The 22,045-nt window shown below is 51.2% G+C and overlaps 1 protein-coding gene across 1 annotated transcript in view; it reads left to right on the top strand.

The window, feature by feature from the left end:
* The first annotated feature begins 13,999 nt into the window (after positions 1-13,999).
* Positions 14,000-22,045, top strand: part of Ebf2 (early B cell factor 2) — a 192,702-nt gene continuing 184,656 nt past the window's right edge. The window contains exons 1-5 of the mRNA XM_004630676.3: positions 14,000-14,635; positions 16,885-17,041; positions 18,090-18,153; positions 18,367-18,422; positions 18,871-18,944. Of these exons, the coding sequence (XP_004630733.1) occupies positions 14,505-14,635; positions 16,885-17,041; positions 18,090-18,153; positions 18,367-18,422; positions 18,871-18,944 (482 nt within the window). The 5' untranslated portion in view covers positions 14,000-14,504. The remainder of the gene's footprint in view (positions 14,636-16,884; positions 17,042-18,089; positions 18,154-18,366; positions 18,423-18,870; positions 18,945-22,045) is intronic.

The raw sequence follows: 22,045 nt of genomic DNA, 5'->3' as shown, positions 1-22,045 counted from the left end.
TCTTTAAACTCTAAGTCATCGCTGCTGTTAGACCATTTTGGGCTTCCTATGCAAAAAAAGCAGGGAACAGAAAGAAGAAACTCAGCCTCTCAGCTGAGGTTGTTGATCTCCACCCCGGGAGCAAGTGGGGGGCTGTTCCCCAACATAGGCAGGAGCTCTGCCACCAACTGAGCCCTTGGGGCCCTCCTGCCCTATCCTGATGGCTAACGGGAAAGTTCGGCAGCCATGTCTGGTGAACACGGCCAGCAGTGTCTTAGCCTTCTCCTGGATGAGGTCTGTGTCATCCACTAGAAAAGTCACCCTGAGCAGCAGAAGGGCTATCTGGGAGCAGGGGAACTGGAACAGGCTGCAGAGGAGCTCGCATTAGGGATGAGTTGTGGCCGTGAGACCCACTGGAGAAGCAGGGCTTGTGCTTGTCCAACTGACTTTCGGTAGGCTTCCCTGGAAAACAATATCAAGCAGAATCCTGAAGGATCTCTCCCAAATGGGGGCGAATTTTGGTTCTGAATGCAGTGGCTGAGTGGCACCGGGGTAGCGGTCATGGACCCTGGGTGAGCAGCCCCCCATTCTCCTTTAGCACCCAAGCAGCCATTTCTCCAGCCTCGGAGAATCCTGACTGGTGAAGGTTCACAGCTACATTCCCCTGGGGACACACCCTCCACGGAAAGGAAGTGCCTTACTGAAGCCATGGCCAGCACACATTTTGCACCCACGTGATGAAGGGTACAGGGAGGACCCAGGCATCTTGCCTTGCTTTGGGGCATGGCTGAAGGGTTACCTGAGTTTGAGCACTTCCTGTGGCCCATTACAGCTAACATCTCCTCTGCCCAATCTCTCCTCCCACCCTGCAGTCGCCACCTCAGAGCTGGCTTCCCAATGAATACAGACCTTGTTTTCTCTAACGTGCCCTCCCCTCCCCCCTCTGCTCTTTCCCTCCCATGTCTCATATGCACAGAGCAATCAGAGTCGTGGTTTTCCTGCACAGCCCATTTTAGCTCCATCAACCTGGTGGCCCATCTGGCCAATGCCCCTTTTCACTCTCCAAAGGCCCTGATTTAGACAGTAAATAATGTGGTCATCCTACTAACTCATCTTTGCTTCATTCCATCCATGTTCTTTATTCTTATTGCATTTTTACTAGGTGCTGGGAATACAGAACTGAATAAAAGATTCCAGTCTTCTCAGTCCATGCTCCAAATTCCTATTGAAATTGCCAAAGGAATATTATAATAAAAATCCATTATTACTGGAAACCAGAGAAAGGTGCTATTCTCACACAATAAACTTCAAGGAATTCCTCTAGGCTATAGTACAGGTGCAACTGGATTGAGGGCAGGACAGGTGTTTCCTGGGCATTCATTTCAGGCACTTCCTATGGATGAAAAGCTGCCTCACGACCAGCAGAAGTCCCAAGACATCTGACTCAGAGTAGGGGGGAAGATGAGCGGGGAGAGCTCAGTTCTGCGGTGCTTCGGAGCCATGCACTGGGTTTGGTGGGGTTCTCAGGAGGAAGAGGCTGCTCTAATACTTGGAAGATGCAGGCTGTAGTGACTGATACATTGTGTTAACCTGAGGAGTTTAGAAGTTTAACTAAGAGGCTTAGCAGGCGGGCAGGGTCCTCTTTTTGTAAACTCCTCAACTTGTACAAGAGGAGGGCACCAAGAAGGTGTGAGTGCTGCAATTCGCTGGGGTGTAGCCTGTGTACAATATCAGGGAGAAGAAGATGCCTGCTTTCCCCTTTTGCTCTTGCTACTTTTACTGTCTTCTGCAGCCTTGAAGAGTTGCCCCTCACCGTGCCACCCTGCCTTGGAACCAAGAGCTTACAGACAAGACCACCACAAACTGAGCTAAATAAATCTTTCCTCCTTTAGTTTGGGGTGTTGAGCATTTTGTCTTAGCAATGAGAGAAAAGCAACCAAGTCGCAGGTCTTCAGGGACACATGCATTGGGGCAGGAGCACTGCAGAGGGTGGCCCTAATCAGATAAGAGGAGCCCGAGATGAAAGTCAGTGCTCTGGCTCACATCAGGTTGGCGCAAGGAATGTGAAAATAAATGGGACTACAGGGGTGCTCCACCACACCCAGACTCGGTTGCGAGCTCATCGAGCCCCAGGGGTGGGGCCGGCACAACATGTGGGACCAGGGATCGAACTCTGGTCCCTGTGCTGGCTAAAGCAGGCACTCAGCCCACTGAGCTATCTCACTGGTCCTTACATGACAGTTTAAAAGACAGTGTTTGTAGCCTCTAGGATTGGCAGTGGATTAACAGTTAACCATCCAAAGTACACCTGCAGACTTGCATCAACTACAGCAAGCTATAGAATCCCTGAGAAAATGAGTAATGCTGTGACTAAGTGGCCAGCAGGAGGGCACTCAAAAGTGTCGACAGTGATGCTCAACTAGCAATCAAAGAAGTGCATTGCACTGTCACTGAGCTGCAGCTGTCCACCCATCAGCCTGCCGGAGTCAGCAGGCCAGGTGGTACCAAGCTTCTGGTGCACCATGGATTGGGGAGCAAACCAGAAGATCCTGAGGAATACGAGCTCAACCACACAAAATGCAAATGCTCGACAGTGGAACTGAGGAAGTCAGTTTCAGGAGCAGAGGGGCCAGCAGCTTCCATCCTCGCTAGAGCTCAGCAAAAGCTTCTCAAGAAGCAGAACGAAGTCCCCTTTGCTACCACTGAGCCACACAGCCTCCCCCAGCCAGAGGCGTGGCTAGAAAACCACTGCCCACCTCTGTATCCTTTATCACAGAGGCCTGTTGGAAGACGGGGTCGAACAGCAGCTGCTGAGGGCCACCAGGCCACGCACAAGCTCTGCGTAAGTAGTTCAGTCCATCCACATTTTCCTTTACAGCATTCTCCTTTCTCTTTTTCAGATAATCCTGCCCCATTCTGAGATAGATTAAATATTGACACATAATCTCCTATGGTCTCTTAGATCAGCTGGACGCACCGTCACTTCAATGATAAATAACTCATTTATTTATTTTTTGTTGTGTTAGAGTTCAAATCCAGATGCAGAAAATTAAAGTATACAGCCAAACAGCAAGTAAAGCCATATGATCATGCTTTAAAATAGTGTTAAGAGTAGTTTTATAGGAACAAAATGATATCCAAACATGCTTAAGAAGAAAACCTGAGTAAATCAATTGCCACACCATGAATTGATGATTTAGCAATGGATATGCTTTAGGGAAAGGTTCTATTAATTTAAAGAAACTATAGATCCTATGCTGCTTTAAATTAAACTTATGCATGGGGTTTGATCTTTGGCATGCTGTGCCAGCCCCACCCCCGGGGGCACGCTGAGACGGTGATTGAGACTGGGTGTGGTGGTGCCACTGGTAATCCCAGTGCCTGAGAGGCTGAAAACAGGAGAATCACTATGAGTCCGATCTACGTAGTGAGACCCTGTAAGCCCTGCAGACCCTGTGGATCCTGAACCAAATACATAAAAAATAATAATAAATAACTTCTGCAAAATAACACAGGCAAGTTTTCCAGATCTTGTATAACTCTGATGCCAAAACCTGTTGTGCCAGAGTTTGGTAGCAGAAATAGCAACTGTTCCAAGCATCATAAATAGAAAAGCACTTTTAGGAAACAAATTTGGAGTTTGCAAAATTGTTGGAAGAACTGGAGGCAAATGCCAAGACAGTCTTTCAAGAGTCATCTACAGAATATAAAATAAATCCACCCCAAGACAGGAAGACACAGAAGAGAGAATGGGAACAAATTTGAGTAAGAACTGATCGATCACTGCACACATACAAAGAGAGGGTTAATAAGACAAAATTGCGGATCTGTCACCATATCCCTCACAGGGATCTAAACTTCACAGAGCACAGTCTTGACATTTGCCAAGATTTATTATAGAAATACAAGGACATCTGGGTAGGGTGGTGCATGCCTGTAATTCCAGCTACTCTGGAGACTGAGGCAAGAGGCTCACTAATTTGAGGCCATCTTGAGCAACTTAGCAAGAGTTTGTGTCAAAATTAAAAATAAAAAGGGGAAGGAATGTGTTTCAGCGCTACGGTGCTTGCCTGGCACATGTTAGCCTCTGAGTTCAATTCCCATTATCAGAAGAAAGAAAACATTGGGCCAGTGTCTGCTAATGTACTAATATAATTAATTGTAATAAAAGAAGGAAGAAAAGCTCTGTAAAACTTTACTATGTGCTAAAAGATAATTGATGAAAACCAACATCTGTGATAAAAGCTACTCTGTAACTTAAAAGAAATCCTTAGTTTACGTGACATCAACATTTAATTTGATAATGGAATATTATAAAAATAACGATAATATTCAGGCACAGGATGAGGTTTGTGGCCAATGCTTCTGCTCTGCCACTGTATTAGGGATCTTAGCTGATGCCATAAAGCAAGAAAAATAAATCAGCTATACTTCTTAGAAAGAAAAAAGACCAAATTATCCTTTAGTAGGTAAGATCAATTTGAAGAGCTTAATTGAAGCAATTTAAAAACCTACCATTAGTAGGACCCAGCATGGTGGTCCTTGCCTCTAATCTCAGCTACTCAGGGCACTGAGGCAGAAGGATCAAAACTGCAAGACCAGCCTGGACAGCTTAGTATGTCCTTATTTCAGAATGAAAGAATAAACACAGTTGGGGCTGCAGTTTCATGGTGGAGTGACCCTGGGTTCAATCCCAGTGTAGGGCGAGGGCGCTATGTACAGTGACAGTGTAAGCAATGGCCGCGAGCTATAATGAAAATATATTCACAGACTATAATTTGTTTTTTATTTTTGTCCTTTTAAGACAGGGTCTTGCAGTGCAGTTCAGACTGGCTTTGAGCTTACTTTGTGGCCCAGGCTGGTCTCGAATTCCCAGCAATCCTCCTGCCTCAACCTCCTGAGGGCTGGGATTACAGGCGTATGCCACCACACCGGGCCACAGGCTATAATGTAAACAAAAACTTTTCTGTAGGACATAAAAGGAAATGGATAAACTATAGGGTGAGAAATATTTTTTGTTAGACAGGGTCTTACCAGGTTGGCCTCAAACCTGTGCTGATCCTTCTGCCTCAGCCTCTGAAGTGCTGGGATTACAGGCATATGGTATCATACCTGGCTCTAGTGGTGAAATAAGCCATAATTTTCAAATTCTGACTTATAAATCTCACTATTTAAAAAACTATGTATTTGTAGATATTTAAGAAATACATACAAAGAAAGATTTCACATTTTGGAGGAAACTGCAGATTATTTAGCAAATGTTATTGGTAGATCTAGCAATTTAGTGGTAGAAGTCTGATTTTCCCATTAATATAAACTAAACTAAATTCCAGATGGCATATAGTTGGTGTACCAACAGCAAACAGATTTTGAACAAAAGCATGAATTAATTAAATATTTCTCTGCATCTGTAAGTAAATACCTATTGCTTTCTAAAATTTGTTGCTTATTAAATCTCTCTCTGTCTGAGACAGTGTCTTTCTACTTAGTTCAGACTGGCCTTGAAGTCACTGTAGTGTAGCCTAGCCCTGAATTTGCAGTAATCCTCCTGCCTCAGCCTCCCAAATGCTGGGATTACAGGTGTGCACCACGATGCTCAGAAAAATTTGTTGCTTGTTATAGGAAGAAAAGCAAAAATTATCAGAAATCTACTTATTTATGGCAAAAATAGTAATCTAAAAGGAGCATTCATACCTGTTGGAGGAGGAGGCCAACCTGGTCAATTTAGTGAGATGTTCCCTCAAAATAAAATAAGATGGGGGAGGAATGTAGGTTGATAAATCCTGGATTTGAACTCTAACACAACAAAAAATAAATAAATGAGTTATTTATCATTGAAGTGATGGTGGGTCCAGTTGATCTAAGAGACCATAGGAGATTATGTGTCAATATTTAATCTATCTCAGAATGGGGCAGGATTATCTGAAAAAGAGAAAGGAGAATGCTGTAAAGGAAAATGTGGATGGACTGAACTACTTACGCAGAGCTTGTGCGTGGCCTGGTGGCCCTCAGCAGCTGCTGTTCGACCCCGTCTTCCAACAGGCCTCTGTGATAAAGGGTGCAGAGGTGGGCAGTGGTTTTCTAGCCACGCCTCTGGCTGGGGGAGGCTGTGTGGCTCAGTGGTAGCAAAGGGGACTTCGTTCTGCTTCTTGAGAAGCTTTTGCTGAGCTCTAGCGAGGATGGAAGCTGCTGGCCCCTCTGCTCCTTTTGCTTCCTGCCTGGGGCCACTGCTACCAGGGAGGCCATGAGGGAGGCATTTAAACTCAGGACACAGAGCTTGCTGGGGTGAAGAGGAGAAGAACTGGGGTGGTTGGTGGCTTCAGTGCATGCCAGAGGGAACCTGGGGCTGCTGCTGCTTGGTATATGCAATGATCATCTTTATTACTTAGAACACTGGTAAGTGCTTACTTTGTGACTAGTGGGACGAAAGCATGCTAAATTTATTAAATTTATATGTCCCCAAAATGCCACACAGTACTATAAAGTTAGAGGAAAGCAAGGTTGCAGAAACAGCTGTAGCAAATATAAATTAATATTTCAAGTCCCTGAAAAATAAAAGCTTGCAACTCTTTCAAGGTGCACACTGGCCAAAGGGTATAGGAAGAACAATTTGTTTTCCTGGAAATTTATAAAATATACAGGAAATTAAAATTAAACCAGTAGAACACATCTCCAATCTGTCAGATTGGTAAATTTTCGCAATAAGGAAAGTAACTTTGAGGACTGATGAGGTCAGGGGAGACAGCAAGTGCAATCTCAGTGGGAATGTCAATGTAGCCTTTCTTTTTTCTTTTTTTTTCCTTCTGTATTTAGGACAGGGTCTACAGGGTCTCACTACGTAGATTGGACTTGTAGTGATTCTCCTGTTTTCAGCCTCCCAAGCACTGGGATTATAGGCACATGCCACCATGCCCAGTCTTAAATGTTCTCTTTCAAAAGAACAATTTGTTGGTCCGTGTTAAGGCTCAACATGTGCGGCCTCTGATTTCACAACTTTACTCTCAGGACTTTATTTTGAGGAAAGAATCATAATTATATGAAAAACTCCAACTACTAAGATGTTCATTACAGTGTTGTTTATTACAGTGAAAAATTACAACCAATGTCCAAAGTTAGCAGTATAAACAAAGTATGGCACGGGTGATGAACTACTGTGCCAATCTTAACTGTGCCTGTGGACAAATATTTAATGATGTGGGGAAATATGCCATAGTGAGAGAGTAAAAAATTACAAATAAGCATATAACCTAGGCTCTCACTTATAGTATATTGAAATATGCATGCAAGAAAGAGAAAATCTACCCAAATATGAGCAATACTTATTTTTGTTTCACATGATTATTTATTTCTTTTGGTTTTGTTTATAAACATTTTCAGTAACAGGCACACCTTGGTTTTGCATAAAAAGTGCAAATAAATGGAAGTGTCTAGGAAGCTTTAGTTCCGTGGAAAGGAAACGTTTGGATCTTCCCTTCTGGAGCCTTCCTCTTCTGCTACCTCTAGGCTTTCTCTAAGTCCTCAAGCCTCCCAGCTTGTTTCATGAGGTTCTGGGTAAGCCATGCTCCAGGAGTGCATCTCCCCAGAGACCTCTACTCACAGGAAAACCAAGTCTCTTCTTGCAAGGGCTCAGGGTGAAGAAGGGCTCAGGGTGAAGAAGGGCTCCTCCCTTGCTACCTGTGAACCACTAACTGGTGTTTGTCACTACCAATTAGCCACAGTCAAAGGCCCTTGCCGGAACTCCTGGAGATTTTCTTTGATTCCCCAGTGAGCTGCCCAACCCTGGCACACAGCCCATGAGCCTTGGTGGTTCTGCTAGGGTCCGGCTCTGGCTCTACCTGCACAGACAGGGAGTGATCCACTCCAGTGCAGGCTCCCAGAGATCTCAGTCTCTCTCAGGGAAAGGCCACCACCAGGTTCCTTCTGGCCCCTCTGATGGATGGCTGCAGCCACTGAACAAGTCCCAAAGCACTCTCTTAGGTATCTTTCCATGTTAACAAAAATTTATAGAACATCCACTATCCCAGGGCTGGGCCAAGGAACTGCAAAATGAAGTCAGAATTCCTGCTTCCAGAGCTCATAGGCCAGAGGGGAGGCATCCACACATGACACTCCCAAAGGCCCAGGGACGGCCCTTGTGGGATCCTAAGATGTGCATGCACAGGTGCGCAGGCCAAAGGGAATGAACATCTTTCGAATACCTGCTGCCTGTAAAATACTTTCATCCTAAACCTTCTCCTCATCCTGAAGGCAAAGGAATCTCTGGGAAATGAGTATCTTCAGTTTTACCAGCCCAGGAACTGAGGCACAGGGGAGGAAGATCCAGTTCAGCCTCTATCCCGGGTCTGCAGACATCCAAGCCAGGATGAGTCTTTTCCAGCACTTTGCCCCACCAGTTAAAGACACCTGGAGCAACTGCCCTTGTGCATGGCAGACTGTGACCGTGGGTGATGTGAGCGTTTGTAGCTTTGGTCCTTTGCCCTTGCCTAGCTTGGCCAGCAATGCCTCAGCACTGATCTAAGCGCTTATGGCCCCGGGGACTGTCTCTTCGTCGCTGTAACCACTCACTCTGTGATCTGCATCGGTTCTCCTTCCAGAGATCGGAGCAAGTGGAAGTTATGCCGCTTCTATTATGGGCAGGCTGCAGAGGGCCAGCAATCTCTGATTTCCCCCTCACCTTCTGAGTTTTCCTAGGGTGCCCACTGGATGGTGCCTCAGCTACCCACTGGGAGATGTACGGCCTGGGGTAGGGTGCGGGTTCAGCAAGCATTACCAGGTCTTGGGCAGAGTATGAGGAAGTCCGGGTCTTAAAAGTCCAGTTGAGGGTGTTCAGTATGACCCGAAACCAAGCATAGCACTTCAACCTCTTCAGATTCTCGTTTGCCACCCGAGGTACATGCTGTGGGAGGGTGGAGAGGTGTGTGTGTGTGTGTGTGAGAGAGAGAGAGAGAGAGAGAGAGAGAGAGAGAGAGAGAGAGAGAGGAGAACGCTTACTGCCAACTGGAATGCAGCTCTAGCTGGTGCTGTGTTTGTAGCTGCGGGCTCCCCACGCTCCCACGCCCACCCCACAACCCGGAGGGAGGAATGGGGAAGGCAAGTGTTTCATGGAGAAAAAAGTTGGCTCTGGAAGCCAAGGGCGTGCTTCTGGGCGCTTGTGAAGGAGGTGAGTGGGAGCCTTTTGTCACCCTTACCCCTCCGAGGACGCCGTCCCTCTGGAGGCGCAGGGAGAGCTCGTGTGCCTGCGTGTACGCGCGTGTACGTGCTAAATGTGGCGGCGCGGGCCGCGGCGGAGTATGCGCTCGGCAAAAATACGAATAATCAACACATCGCTCACACCTCCGTCGCAAGCCGGGAGAGCTGCAGGTCCCACGGGCTTTCCCTGCCGGCTGGCGTGAGGCGGGGACGTCCCGGAAAAGGAGAAGGGGGGGGCGGGTCTCAGAGTAGCTCTTGGGTTATCTTTCCCTTCAACTGAGCCCAGAAATTGAAAAAGAGAAAGGTACATTTAAGTATTTTCTTTCTTTCTTAAGGCCCTTTCCACGCCATCCTTAGTAGTGGAGGACTGCTAAAGGTTTTTGTTCCCTGTTTATCAACAGAGATGCCACCTCCCACCTCCCACCCTCATTTTGAGGACCTGCAGAATGGGACAAATAGTTCCCACATGAGAGGGAGCGCACAAGCTTAAGGGTGAGAAAGCCTTGCTGCTATTTCTTACCCAGACAGTCTTGATAAGTGGCAGGTCTCTATTCGTGTTTGCACCTTCCTCGCGGGGAGACCTGCTCGCTAGTGTCTCCTAATGCCTGTCGCTTAGTCTTCCTACCTTTGTGCCTTAAGTGCAGTGGTAACGGAGATGCCACCGCCCTGGGCATGGGTTCCTGCAAGGTAGAGAAGTTATTCTCTTGACCTTGTAAGTGTTCTTCGTCAGCTCAGGCTCCCTCGTTTTCTGCGCCTGGAATGAGGGAAGGGAAAGGAAGGATAGTACTGAAGGAGAATAAGGAAGGGAGAAAGAGCAGGCAAATGGGGAGAATGAAGGAGGAGGAGAAGGTGAGGATGAGGCACAAGACGGAGGAGGAAGAGACCATCTGAGTTGCCAAGTGTTACGGTTAAATCTGATCTGGCTCTTCCAATCCACTTTGGGTAAATTCAGTGCAGTGATCGAGGGGCTTGGGCGCATCACTGTGTGTGTGAAAAGCCCTTTTGGTGCCTCAGGATTTCTGTAGTTGTTCCTGCTCAAACCTCCTTTGCTGTATAAAAGCAAAACAAGCGTGTTCACTTCTCACAGAACCACCCTGAAAGCACGGCCCGCCGGGTGTGAGTGGTGGAACTCTCAGCAGATCTCTGTCCCAAATTCGTGCATAAAGTATTTTCGTTCCACCCTTCTCCCCTCTCTAGGGAATTTGCATTTATAGAATACACACGTCTAGTTTCCTGGAGAAAAATGCCAAAGTTGCAGTTTTGAGCGGAAGTTTATGAATTTGGATTTTTAAAAATCACTTCACGGATTGTGGATTGTATGGTCAAGAGATCTTGGAAATAGCTCTCAAAGCCATTTATTTCTAATTGGACAAATAAAGAACAAGAGTACTAGTTATTTTTTTTAAAGCCCAAATTGGAAATTTCTTGTCCAGAGAGAGGCTATGGGACCACCACTTACACAAACTAGACTAGCTGTCCCGGTGGATTGAACTCCTCCACACTAGTCCAGCTCTGTGCTTAGACTGTGTAGACCAAGGCGCCACCGGTCTGTGTCTCGAGTCGGGGGATGCTGGCCTGGGGAGGAGGTTCTAACACCTCAAAATTCACTGGGGGCCCAGCTGACAGGAACGCTTCCCAGCGAGTAATTTTAAGGGAAATTTTTCAAGTCTCTGGCTGTGAGCCCAGACGCAGCGCCCAGGAAGACTGGGCCGACACCACTGGGCAAATGGGCCTTGGTACCAATTAGGAGGAGGAGGAGCGCATCCCACTGAGGTGCAGACTGGGAAGAGGCACTGGAAAAATCTCGGAGCACGCGTTTAGGGAGAGTGAACAAAGGAACGCACGGGGTAAAAGAATGCCAACCCACCACCTCGGTTTTGTGTAAATAGATCTTAAGGGCGGGTTGTTAAGTGTTCATTTGGGCTTCTTCTAGACCTGGCCAGAAGCTGAACGAAGCTCTCCAGTAGGAGACAGAGAGACGCGCGCGGGCTTGGTACACCAGAGCCTGTCTTCCTGGGACGGTGATCGCAGCTGCGCCGGCCCGGCCCCGCGCAGCTCCGAGAAGGTTGAGGGGGCGCAGGTTCCCTGACAGGGTTCGGGGTAGCCGGAGGCGACAGAGATGGGTGCAGCCTCTGGGGCGAAACCGCCTCCGTTTGCGCCAGTCTTATAGCAAACCCACTTTCGGCGCGGGTGGCCAACTCTGTCGCCACCCCGCCCCCAAAACTACACACAAATAATTAAGCGCAACTTGGTTGGCAGAAATGCTTCTCTCTCGCCGAAGCGCTGCCCGCCGGGCCCAGCCCGCCTTTCCTTCGCCGTACTCGTCCGGGAACTGTGTCCTAGCCAGAAGGGAACTTCCGTGCCCGGGAGGAGTTACCCAGGGGACCCCCTCGCCGCGGGTCCAGCGTTCACGCCCTGCGCGCTGAGTGGCGCGGAGACGGCGCCCAGAGCGCAGCGGGATGCAAGCGGTGTCCCACTCAGCCAGAGTTCCGGGCATCGCCGACCTCCCAGGGGGGCCTGCGGCCCCTGAACTTGTCTCTGGGGTGGGGGTGGAATGGAAGAACCAAGCACGGTGCTCTGATTTGGGGAGGACAGCAGGAGCTGGGAGAAAGGAGCAATTCATTCTCTTCCTCAGAGGCATAATTTGGGTGGCAGCTGTTACTGGTGAGAAAAGCCCGAGCCCTCGACCCTGGTTCTGCCCTTTAACCCAAGTCAACCGGAGCCTGGGGGCAGACGGTCCCGACCAGGACAGGCCCACTGCAGACCCTCGGGATGCTCTGGGCACCTTTACCGCGTAGCATCCAGGTGCAGTCGGTCAAAAGCTCCTGCTGGGGGGAAAAATGACCGGGCTTAGTGGGGCATCTTGGAGGGCTCGGCGGCTTCTCCGCTGAGACACCCGGGTCTTGGCTCTGCTGGAAGCCAACTCCGGACATGAGGCGTGGGGTGTGAGTGGAGGTTTTGGAGAGATTTACAAAAAGAGCCGGCCAGAGTAGGAGACTCTGGGCTGCTTGGTTTTTGAGGAAGCCGACATTGTCCTTAAAGCCTGCAGAGAAATACTCAGTTGAAAAAACGGGGTAGTCAATTTCAGACCCACCTCCCTTCTTTGGGCAACTCTTGATGTGGCTTTTTACAATCCACGCGTTCCATTTTCTAGTCCCCACTTGGGTTGCATGTCATCTCTCACCTTTTCACGTCCAACTGGGAAGGCCAAGCTAGAGCCCTGGGACAGGGCGATACAGAAAGCCCGATGCAGGGTTTCACCTCTCCTCTCCCCCCAAATCCACCACCACAGTCCTTCCAACAGGGTCTGTGCAGAGAGGGTCCTTCCCACCCATTTTCAAGTGAAAACGTGTAGAGACAGTGAAGGCCAACGGTTTGGGTTTGCAGTTTGCCCCCTGGGGTGAGACGAAGGCCAGTGCAGAGTGTCCCTTTCCTAGGAGTGCCGTGGTCCTGGAAAGCCCGAGCTTCCAGTTGGCCCAGGCAAACGAGCTGCAAAGCGCTGTGTCCTCTAGCGGCAAACTCTCGCAGTTCATTTCTGAGCGCTCACCTACACCTAGGGGACCTGGATGGGAGTCACTAGACTCGCAAGTCTGAGCCCTAAGTGGGGTAAAGCTTCCTGCATGTCTTACAGGCTCCCGCCAATGCCTTGTGCGTCTGCAGCCGGCAGAGTCCGGCGTAGGCTTTCGAACTGCCGAGCAGCTGATCGTCTCCACGGCAGATGGTCTTTGAGCACAGATTTGCATTCATTGTCTTCAAATCTGTTTTCGCGCTGGTGTTCTAGATTTCAGCAGCAGATCTATGCACAGATCAGAGTACAAAAGGACAAGCAAGAAAATAACACCCAGCCAGGAGGATTTTAATAGGCACCGCGAGCAGCCCGGCGTAGTTACAAAGCAGTCTAGGGTTTCAGCTGTTCCGCGGAGCAGCCGCCGCCTCCCGGTCACCAGCCCGCGACCAGCACCGCTGCCACCGCGAGCGGGAACAAAATTCTCGCGACACTCGCTGTCCCCTGGGGCGCGGGGACCCGGGGAGGGCTTTGAGGGGGCTCTCGGTCTGCGCCCAGCCGCTTCGCACTCCGCGCCTCGATCTGTCAGCAACCTCTGCTCGGCGCGGGCGTCCCCCCGCTCGCTCGCCCTGGTGTTTTCTTTCCTAAACTCCACCGTTTCCCCGACTCTGTTTATTTGAACAGCACTTGGAGTCTCGCTCCTTCACACCCTGCTCCCGCCTTCCTTCATATATCTTCTCTCAGCAACGTGCACCCCACGCCCCGCACCAGAGGGTCACTGTGGAGCCTCAGGAGGTTTGGGACCTCCGATGCGGGAGGCAGGCGCCCGGGGGGCGTTTGCGCGAAACCCGAGCGCGCTTGGACTCGCTCTGCGCACTCCACAAACGCGCTCAGACCCCAACTCCCGGGGCGCAGACGCCTTCCGGGGGCTACAACAGCCTGCATCTCTAAGCAAACGCACGGAGGCTTCCCACCCCCGAGCCAGCGCATCGACCGCACTACACCGCGGCAGGGCAGGGTTGGGGGCGCCCAGCCTCTCCCGCCACGCGCGCGGGGTTCGGGCAAGGACGCGGCGCCCGCAGCTTTCTGTCCCCTTTCACCTCCCGGACGCCCGGCAACGCAGAACGTGGCGCGCGCCGTCGGAGGACGTCGGCCCGGCCTGCCCGGCGCCGGCCAATCCTGAACGCGCATGCAAATGAGGCTCCTTATCGGGCTGCGGCTCCGCCTCCCTCGGCCAGGGCCGTAGTAACCCATTCATGGAGCCCGCGCGCGGCAGCAGCCCTGCTCCGCGGCGCTGGCTGCCACCGCCTCCTCTCGGCTCCGGGTCTTACCCTTCCTTTTACAACTGAGACTGTTGGGGATTTTTTTTTTTTTTTTTTTTTCTAAATTGGATCTGTGGGGAGGAACACAGAGGGGGAGGGCGAACCAAGAGGAAAGGGGAACACTAGGCAGCTATCAATCTCCTGTTTCTCCCAGAACAGGTGATGCTCTGAATTGCGGCCACTTTCTGGAAGCAGCTCTGCAACTGGAAGGATGCGCGAGACATAGGGCGCAGGGCCGGGCGTCGGATCTGAGCGCGCGGAGGGAGGGCGAACCCCAACTTCGGCCGGCCGCAGCAGCCCGCAGTCTCGCGCCAAGAGAAAAGGACGAGTTATTACTATTGCTATTATTACATTATTTTTCTTCCAAGAGGGTCCCAAACTTCGACACTTGATCCCTTGCCTTGCATTGCTTTGGAGGAGACCGCTTGCTGGCTGCGTTGGAACAGTCACGACTGTTGTAACTCACTTTTTATATAAAAAAGCCAACAGTAGAGGATCAGACTTTTTAAATGTTTGGGATTCAAGATACGTTAGGAAGAGGACCAGCTCTGAAAGAGAAGTCACTGGGCGCCGAGATGGATTCAGTCCGGTCCTGGGTCCGGAACGTCGGCGTGGTGGACGCCAATGTCGCAGCGCAGAGGTAACGAGTCGGCCGCACCGTGACTGTGCTCTCGGGCTCTGTCTTGTCAGTGTGCCCTCTCCTTCTTGTCCTCGTCTCTCTCCTCTTCTCTCTGCCCCATCTGTCGCCTTAGCCCTGCGCACTGGCGTTGTCCCTCCTGCGTCCAGCTTGCCCATTCTGGGGACACTTTCCAGGCAGCCAGGTTGGGGTTTGGGAACTGCCTGGGTCGTTGGTTTTTCTCCTCCGCTCTTCCCCCGTATTTCACTTTCATAGACAAAATACAAAGTAGCATGGAATCCCTTGCACCTCAGCCCTTACTCCTGTGAGCATAGGAGTCCCAGCCGGCAGCCCAGCTAGGAGACCGGAGAAGGTTCCCTGGCCACTCCCTGGGTTCCCCACGCCGCCTGTGAGTGCGTGTCTCGCCGGAGCTTCCCAGAGACCCCGAGCCCTGCCGCCAGATGGTGGCGGCAGCAAGAGGAGCTGGGGAGGCCTGAGCCGTGGCCGGGAGGGCGAGGTAGCTGGGATCTTAGCGAAGGAGAAGGACAAGCAAAGAAGCAAAAGAGAGAGAGGGGGGGGGAGAGAGAGAGAGAGAGAGAGCGCAGAGCGAGAACCAGACACGCGGAGGCAGGAAGAGAAGACGTGAAAAAGGAAAGAGGAAGAGAGGAAGGGAGCCCGACCGCAGACCAGACCGGATCGCAGCACCATAGCGTCCGCGTCCCTAAAGCTGACATTGTTTCCGAGGGTCTGTATGCTGAGACGATAAAAACCTTGTCCGAGGTGCCACCCCGCGGAGACATCCCGGTCCCCTTGTCTCTTCACCACTTCTGAGCTGGGACTTGTGGCCTGTGTGTTGTGTTCTGCGAGAGCAGCCCCGAGCCCATGAACTTCTCCCTGGACTCTCTCCTCCTCATCGGCCGCGCTCGCTCGAAGACACCAGTCTCGCGTCTTGACCTCACACAGAGAGAGGACCCATTTCCAAGACGCGCCGCATCTCCAGGTGTCCCGGGTAGAACGAACCGGCCGCCAGTCATGGAGGAGAGGAGCCGGCAGTCGCAGGGCCTAGGAACCCGGACTTTGTCCCCGTCGGAACAGTACACGCCAGTGTCCCCACGGCGGACAGTACAGAGCGGTGGCAGCGGCTTCTAGCGGAAGGGGCCCGGGGACTCAGCCTGGCAGCGGGCGACGGCAGAGAAGGCACAGCCAGCTCTGAGGCGCATTTGCTCTCGGGGGCTTCTTGAAGTCGCTCCGTTTTGGTCCTCCCTGCCCACAATCAAATAGTTGGTTAAAGTTGAATGGAGATCCGAGTTGGGGGGATTGGAGCCACAATGTTGCACCCTTGAAAAGAATGAAAGTGCTTGTGTTCCGGACCGTAGGTCGGACGACCTCAGTGCCTCAGGGCACCTTCTGCCCTCTGTGCCCCCCAGGCCTTCGGACGAAGGTGATCTAGTGGCCACTTAGGCGCTGGCCGCGACAGGTAGGCAGGAAGGGGTGTGCAGACACTCCTAGCGCTCGAGGGCCCTTCCCGGTTCCTTGACTCTTTTCGGGTCAGCCGTTTTACCTGGCGCCGCGGGAAGCGCAGCCTGAGCGTCGCCGCGTCGCCTGAGTCTCCACGAGAAAGCTGCTGTCTGCCTCTAAACGCGCTGGCTTCTTCAAGCAGCTCCGCTGGTGAAGGTCTCCAGTGTGTCACACGGGGGCCCTGCCCTCCCGCAGACCGGGATACAACTTTTGGGAAGAGCAGGAAAGGAGCGCAGTGAGGCCTATATTGCCCAGAGGTGGGCTCTGGGCATCGCACTCTGCCCTCGCCCTCGCCTATGCCTGCTTGGGGTAGTGTCTCCAGGACAGGTAGCCCCTGACTAAGCAGAGGGTAGGCTTCAAATGCAAATGAGGCCCTCACCCCGGTGGCCCCGTCCCAGTTCATATTCTGCTGCAGCTGGCCGGGCCACCTAAGCGCATGGGGCTGTCAGGAAGGGACGCAGAAACGGCTTGGGGGAGGAACCGCTCTGGACCTCAGCTGGCCAAGGGGGTCCTTGGGTTTCCCCCAGTGGCTGTAGTGGGACTCTGGAAGGCAGGGAATTGGCCCACAGCCACAGTGACTCCTCTGTGGAGTCTGGGCTTCTTTACTGAAGAGACAAAAGCCTGAAGGCCCGGGACTCTGAGTCTGGGACAGGACCCGGGCCTTCTGTGGTGTTGCTTGGGCCCCTCAGTAACACCTTGTCTTTTCTCTCTTTCCTTGTGTTGGGTCCCCTCCTGTCTCTTCCTGTGCTGCGCAGCGGAGTCGCCCTGTCCCGAGCCCACTTTGAGAAACAGCCTCCTTCTAACTTGAGGAAATCCAACTTCTTTCATTTCGTCCTGGCACTCTACGATAGGCAGGGGCAACCAGTGGAGATTGAGCGCACAGCCTTTGTGGACTTCGTGGAGAACGACAAAGTAAGTGGACCCTGGCCCCAGCTCCCAGGCCTAAAAACCTCCTCCTTGCAGAGCGCTAAAGATTCCATCTGTCACTTGCGACACTTTTCCTCTTGAATCATCAGGGATGATAAATCCAGCCTTCTCAACCCCAGCCTCTAAATCAGTAGATTTCTCCCTCACCTCCTCCCACCTCACTCCCTTTCCTAATGCCGCAGGAACTCGGGGCTGTGCTCACCCAGCCTTGGGGATGTCAGCCGTGCGGCGAATGTTGACCCTTCCGAGCAGAGTTGAAAAGTGCACCCAGGGCTGCCACCACTCTTCTCCAGATTGATTTTATTATTTTCACCTGCCAGTTGGTCTGAGTGGGTTTGACTCAGCCCTAGGGAGAACCTCTGCCCAGCCTTGGTCTGCCTTCTGGGGTGCCTTCTTTCGAGCTCTGCTCCAGGCTTCACCACCTTAGAGCTCAAGCCCAGATTTGGGGGCTGAATTTGATCTCAAATAAAGGACAATCTGTTTGAAACTATAGGCAACCCAAGGAAAGTCTGGTGCCCCTGCACAGCCTCAGTCTCCTGGTTGTACAGTGTGGTACAAGTACTTCAGGCTCTCTCGGATCTGGAACTCGGCTCCAAGCTCTGGGCCCAGATGTCCAGGTGGTGGCCTGTTAGGGCCCAGTGCTGCCATTTCCAAATGACAGGTCCCTTCACCCTTCTGGCAAGAATTGCCTGGGGGCCTCCTAAAGATAGACAGAGCCAGATGGGTTGGGTGGGGCCTGTTTAAAGGCTGAGTTGGTGAGGTGTCCGGTTATCACACTGTGGGTCTCTGCACTGGTGATGTTTTTAAGGGGCAGAAACAGAGGGTTGGAGGAGGTCAAGTTGCTGTGAGCCATGATAAATTCCCGAAGTAGCTGATAATGCTCCAGTAGGCAAAAGCTTCTTTCCTCCTGCCCACAACTGGGCAGAGGAGGCTGTTCAAGGTGGTTGGGAGGTGGTATGGAGGAGTGGCTCTTTCCTAATTTTTTTGGTGGGGGGTGAAAGGCAGGGGAACCCAGTGCCTTCTGTCTTTCCAGGAACAAGGCAACGAGAAGACCAACAACGGCACCCACTACAAGTTACAGCTCCTATACAGCAATGGTGAGACCGGTGGGCAGCGGGGGCAGGCGGCGGCAGTGCATCAGGCACGCACACAGGGCTGGCAGGCTCAGGGGGACTGGTCTGCAGGAGGCTTGGTGGAGCTGGGCACTGGGAGAGACTCTGGCTAAGTGGCAGCTCATTCCGGCCCCCCTGGACGGGGGACTTCTAGGAGAGGAGCACGGCCCTGACTCCTGCCTGTCCCCTCTCCTGCAGGTGTCCGCACGGAGCAGGACCTCTACGTCAGGCTGATCGACTCGGTCACCAAGCAGGTGAGCCTAGTGGGAGGCTTGGCTATTCCTCAGCCCCGCACCTCCTCTCCCGCATGCTTCCTGGTCCGGACTCCACACTTTCTTCCCATTACTCTGCTCCTTTTTTGCTCTGGAGGGAAAATGTTTCGTACTCCTCCAGTTGACCGGTCTAGGTGGCTTGGGGAGATGCTGGGGACCGAAGCAGGGAGGAAAGGGGTGTGGAGAAGAAGCAGCCACGGGAAGATTCAGCCCTTCTACCTCAAGCATGCCTTTCTGCTAAGAACTCTGGGACAAACTTCTATTACTGCATCAGCCTAGTTAAGCCGGCAGCCGCTCAGATTCGGAGAGCTCAGGGACCTCTAATGAGGTAGAGGTAGGAGGGGAAGGAAACTTGTGCAGGTGCTAAAGTCCACTTTGTGTCCCCCCACCCCATTTCATATCTTCCCTGCCCCTTTTCCCCTGTTTGCAGCCCATAGCTTACGAGGGACAGAATAAAAATCCGGAAATGTGCCGAGTTCTCCTGACACATGAGGTGATGTGCAGGTAAGAGCCACCTTGTCCCGGGACCCGTGGGAACCTAGGGCAGGTGGGTGCGTCTGCCCCAAGCGCGGGCGTTGAAGGAGCCCAGGCGCCAGGGTAGATTCGCCAGGGGCAGAGCCATTGAAACCCTTCTGCCTTTTAAGGCCAGTTCCTTAGATCTAGTGGTTAGGGAAGGAAACCCAGAAGATTCTAGTCCCATCCCCCCTGGCGTCTCGGGAGTTCCCATGCCTTTTGGACAGCCCGGGGTCCCGGCACTGGGCTCCAGCTTGGGATCTGGGACTTCCCCTGAAGGCATCTCGGCAGCGGCTGGGTTCCCGCCCGGCTGACTCCTGGTAGAACTTCAGCCACTTGTGGAGTTAGCTGCAGAGTCCAATCTTTGGGACGCAGTCCCAGTCATTCTGTTGTTCCGAGGCACCTGTCTGCGACACGGGGCATTTCTTTTCTCCTGGGGAAGTCACTGCTACGATTTATGTCAGAGTGCTTCTTAGGCCAGGAGGAAACACCCTGTAGAAAGATCAGTCCTGGCCCACACGAGTGGGTCTAGAAGCGGGGAGACGCCCCATCCCGGGCTGGGTTGTGCAGCCGCGGCTGGGTTCCGCGGACCGCTGTGTGAAAGCCGCGGTCTGCGGGTTTCTGCCCTTTTTTCATCCGCCTTCCGGCACAGATCCATTCCGTGTCCCGGTGTTCTGCGCTTTTTCTTCTGCGTGAGTAGAAGAAAATAAATTAGGAGAATTTCATCCGTACACTTATTCTTTGGCCAAATATTTTTTGAGCGTCTAGTACGCGAAGATTGTTGGGTGTTGAGGTCCTACCGCAAATGAGAAGAGGTAGAAGGACATGGACGGCGCATGGCCAAAGCACTCTAAAATTGTAAATGTCTATTTCATAAATGAATTTCTTTCGACGCCACCCCATAATCCGATTGGGAAGAAAAACCTTGGTTCTTCTCACTCTGCTTTTGCTTCCGTGTTTTCCAACCCCAGCCTTGCTAGTTTGGGGCAACTGAAGGCCATGACTTAGAAGGGACTAGTTTAGGGTCAGACCCCTGAAGCTCTCTCTATCTCGCCTGTCAGCCCAGCCAGGAAGAAATCATCACAAGGAGACACGTTTGTTTTGATTTTGGTTTTGACCAAGTATTAGAAAAGCAAACTTGCCAAATGCAAAGTGAAAGTCTGCCGGTGGCTTTTGCTGAGGGACACTGAGACCGCCTCAGCCGGGTGGCTGGATGAGAGGTGGGGAGGTGGAGGAGGAAGATAGGTGGCTACCCCCTTACTCCAGCGCCCCTTGATAGTCTCGTTCCAAAAAGGAAATACAATTCAAAGATGCACCTGCATATAATACCTAAACTAAACAGAATGCTTTCATGTGGGTGGGTCATCAAAGGCAGTTTTTCTTTGTTATTCCTCTTCACTGTCAGGTGTCTTTGTTGGGAGAGATAGCCTTCCAAACAGGGAAGGGACCGCACCCCTAAACGAGTCCATTCTCGAATGGATTGCACCTACTACTTTGACTACTACTTGCCCACCCCATCCGGCTGTAGTTAAGCCTGACATTTTTATTTTTAAGCCCAATCAAATCCTTCTCATTTATGCTGTTTAAACAGCAGCATCAATTTTTAAAGCCTCTAGTTTAGTCTGCATTAGTAACACAATATAAAAATTTAATGTACTGTAACTTCTCTACAGTGGGGATCTGGGAAGATGCTCTGTTACTTTCTTCCCAAACTAGACTTGAAAACAAATATTAATTATGGGTAAATAAATGATCCATCACATGGGTAGTGTCTGCAGTGTGTGTGTGTGTGTGTGTGTATTCGGAGATGAGATAGGTGTAGGCAAATATTGGCTGCATCTGAAAGGGAAATTCTCATTCAACCTGAAGCACTTCACTCTCCAGAAGGAGGAAAGTTCCTTCTCCCACAGTTCAAGAGCTGGCTATGGCAGTCAGGGTTGGGGCGGCGACTCTGTGGGTCCTGCAGGTCCTTCCTGGCACTGGCGCGGTGTTAGCTGGTATACCTGGGTGCTTCCTGGATTGGTTTTATGTTCGATAATCTTTTATAAAAGGCTCACAAATTGGTGTTTAGCATTGAGGGGGGAACAAAACAAAAGGACCAAATAAATCTCTTTAGCAATAACTTTTTTCTCTCCCCTAATCATCTCCACCCTTCTTGTCCCTGCTTTAGTTCACTTTGCCAATTATTAGCAAGGAGAAGTCTAGTTGTTATGTTGCTGCCAGCCACCCCTGTGCCCTTAATGCTCAGAGGGTTAAAAGATATTATAATTTGAACAGAAGTCGTCTCAAGGCCTACAGCTGGCTAATAACAGAGTTGTATTGAGCGCGAGCAAAGCCCACAGCTGTGACTTTCGCCACAAGGCGCGGGCTAGACAGGGCCCTAATCAGCCGGGCCAGCCGGGCAGTGGGGCCAGTGTCTTTATCGGCCAGATGGTGTGAATTTAGACACTTTTGTTATGCAATCACAGGGAGGAGTTGGGGAGAAGAAAACAAAACAAAAGCCACCATGCTGTGCGCTTATTTGAGTTTGAAATTAGAGACAGATTTTTGAAAGTTGAGGGTTGAATTTAAAAAAAAAAACGATGTTGGAGGGGGAAAGGGATGCATTAGCTTATCTTGAGCTGGAGTTTGGCTGACTGGACACCCGATGTCCAAGGCTGGGGACTTTTATTAGTAGTAGTATTTTTTCTTCCTCAGCCATCTTTAATCTCTTTCTTTTTTCTGCTTCCAGGTGGGATGGAGGATTGTGAGACGATTTCTCATATCCCCTCCACCCTGCACCCCAACTTGCCTCATTCTTTCTCTTTCCCTTTTGCAAGACACTGCGTGGAGGCAGGGGTGCTAACAGGGGTGCATAAACACATTGAGAGTGTTTCAAGGAGAAGGTTCTCCAAGGAAGTACTGGAGTAAAGTCAATCAAACCAAGCCAGCCAGAGACACCACTTTCATTCATTAGTGAAAAGGAGCACCCTGAGCCCTCCAGACTACCAGAGTAGTTAGGAACACAAGTTTAACCTATTTCCAAGCTTAGTTTCTTTCTTTCTTTCTTTCTTTCTTTCTTTCTTTCTTTCTTTCTTTCTTTCTTTCTTTCT

This window comes from Octodon degus, unplaced genomic scaffold (assembly GCF_000260255.1).
Source record: "Octodon degus isolate 3935 unplaced genomic scaffold, OctDeg1.0 scaffold00036, whole genome shotgun sequence".
Classification (NCBI taxonomy): Eukaryota; Metazoa; Chordata; class Mammalia; order Rodentia; family Octodontidae; genus Octodon; species Octodon degus.
This window is presented reverse-complemented; position numbering and strand designations above follow the sequence as displayed.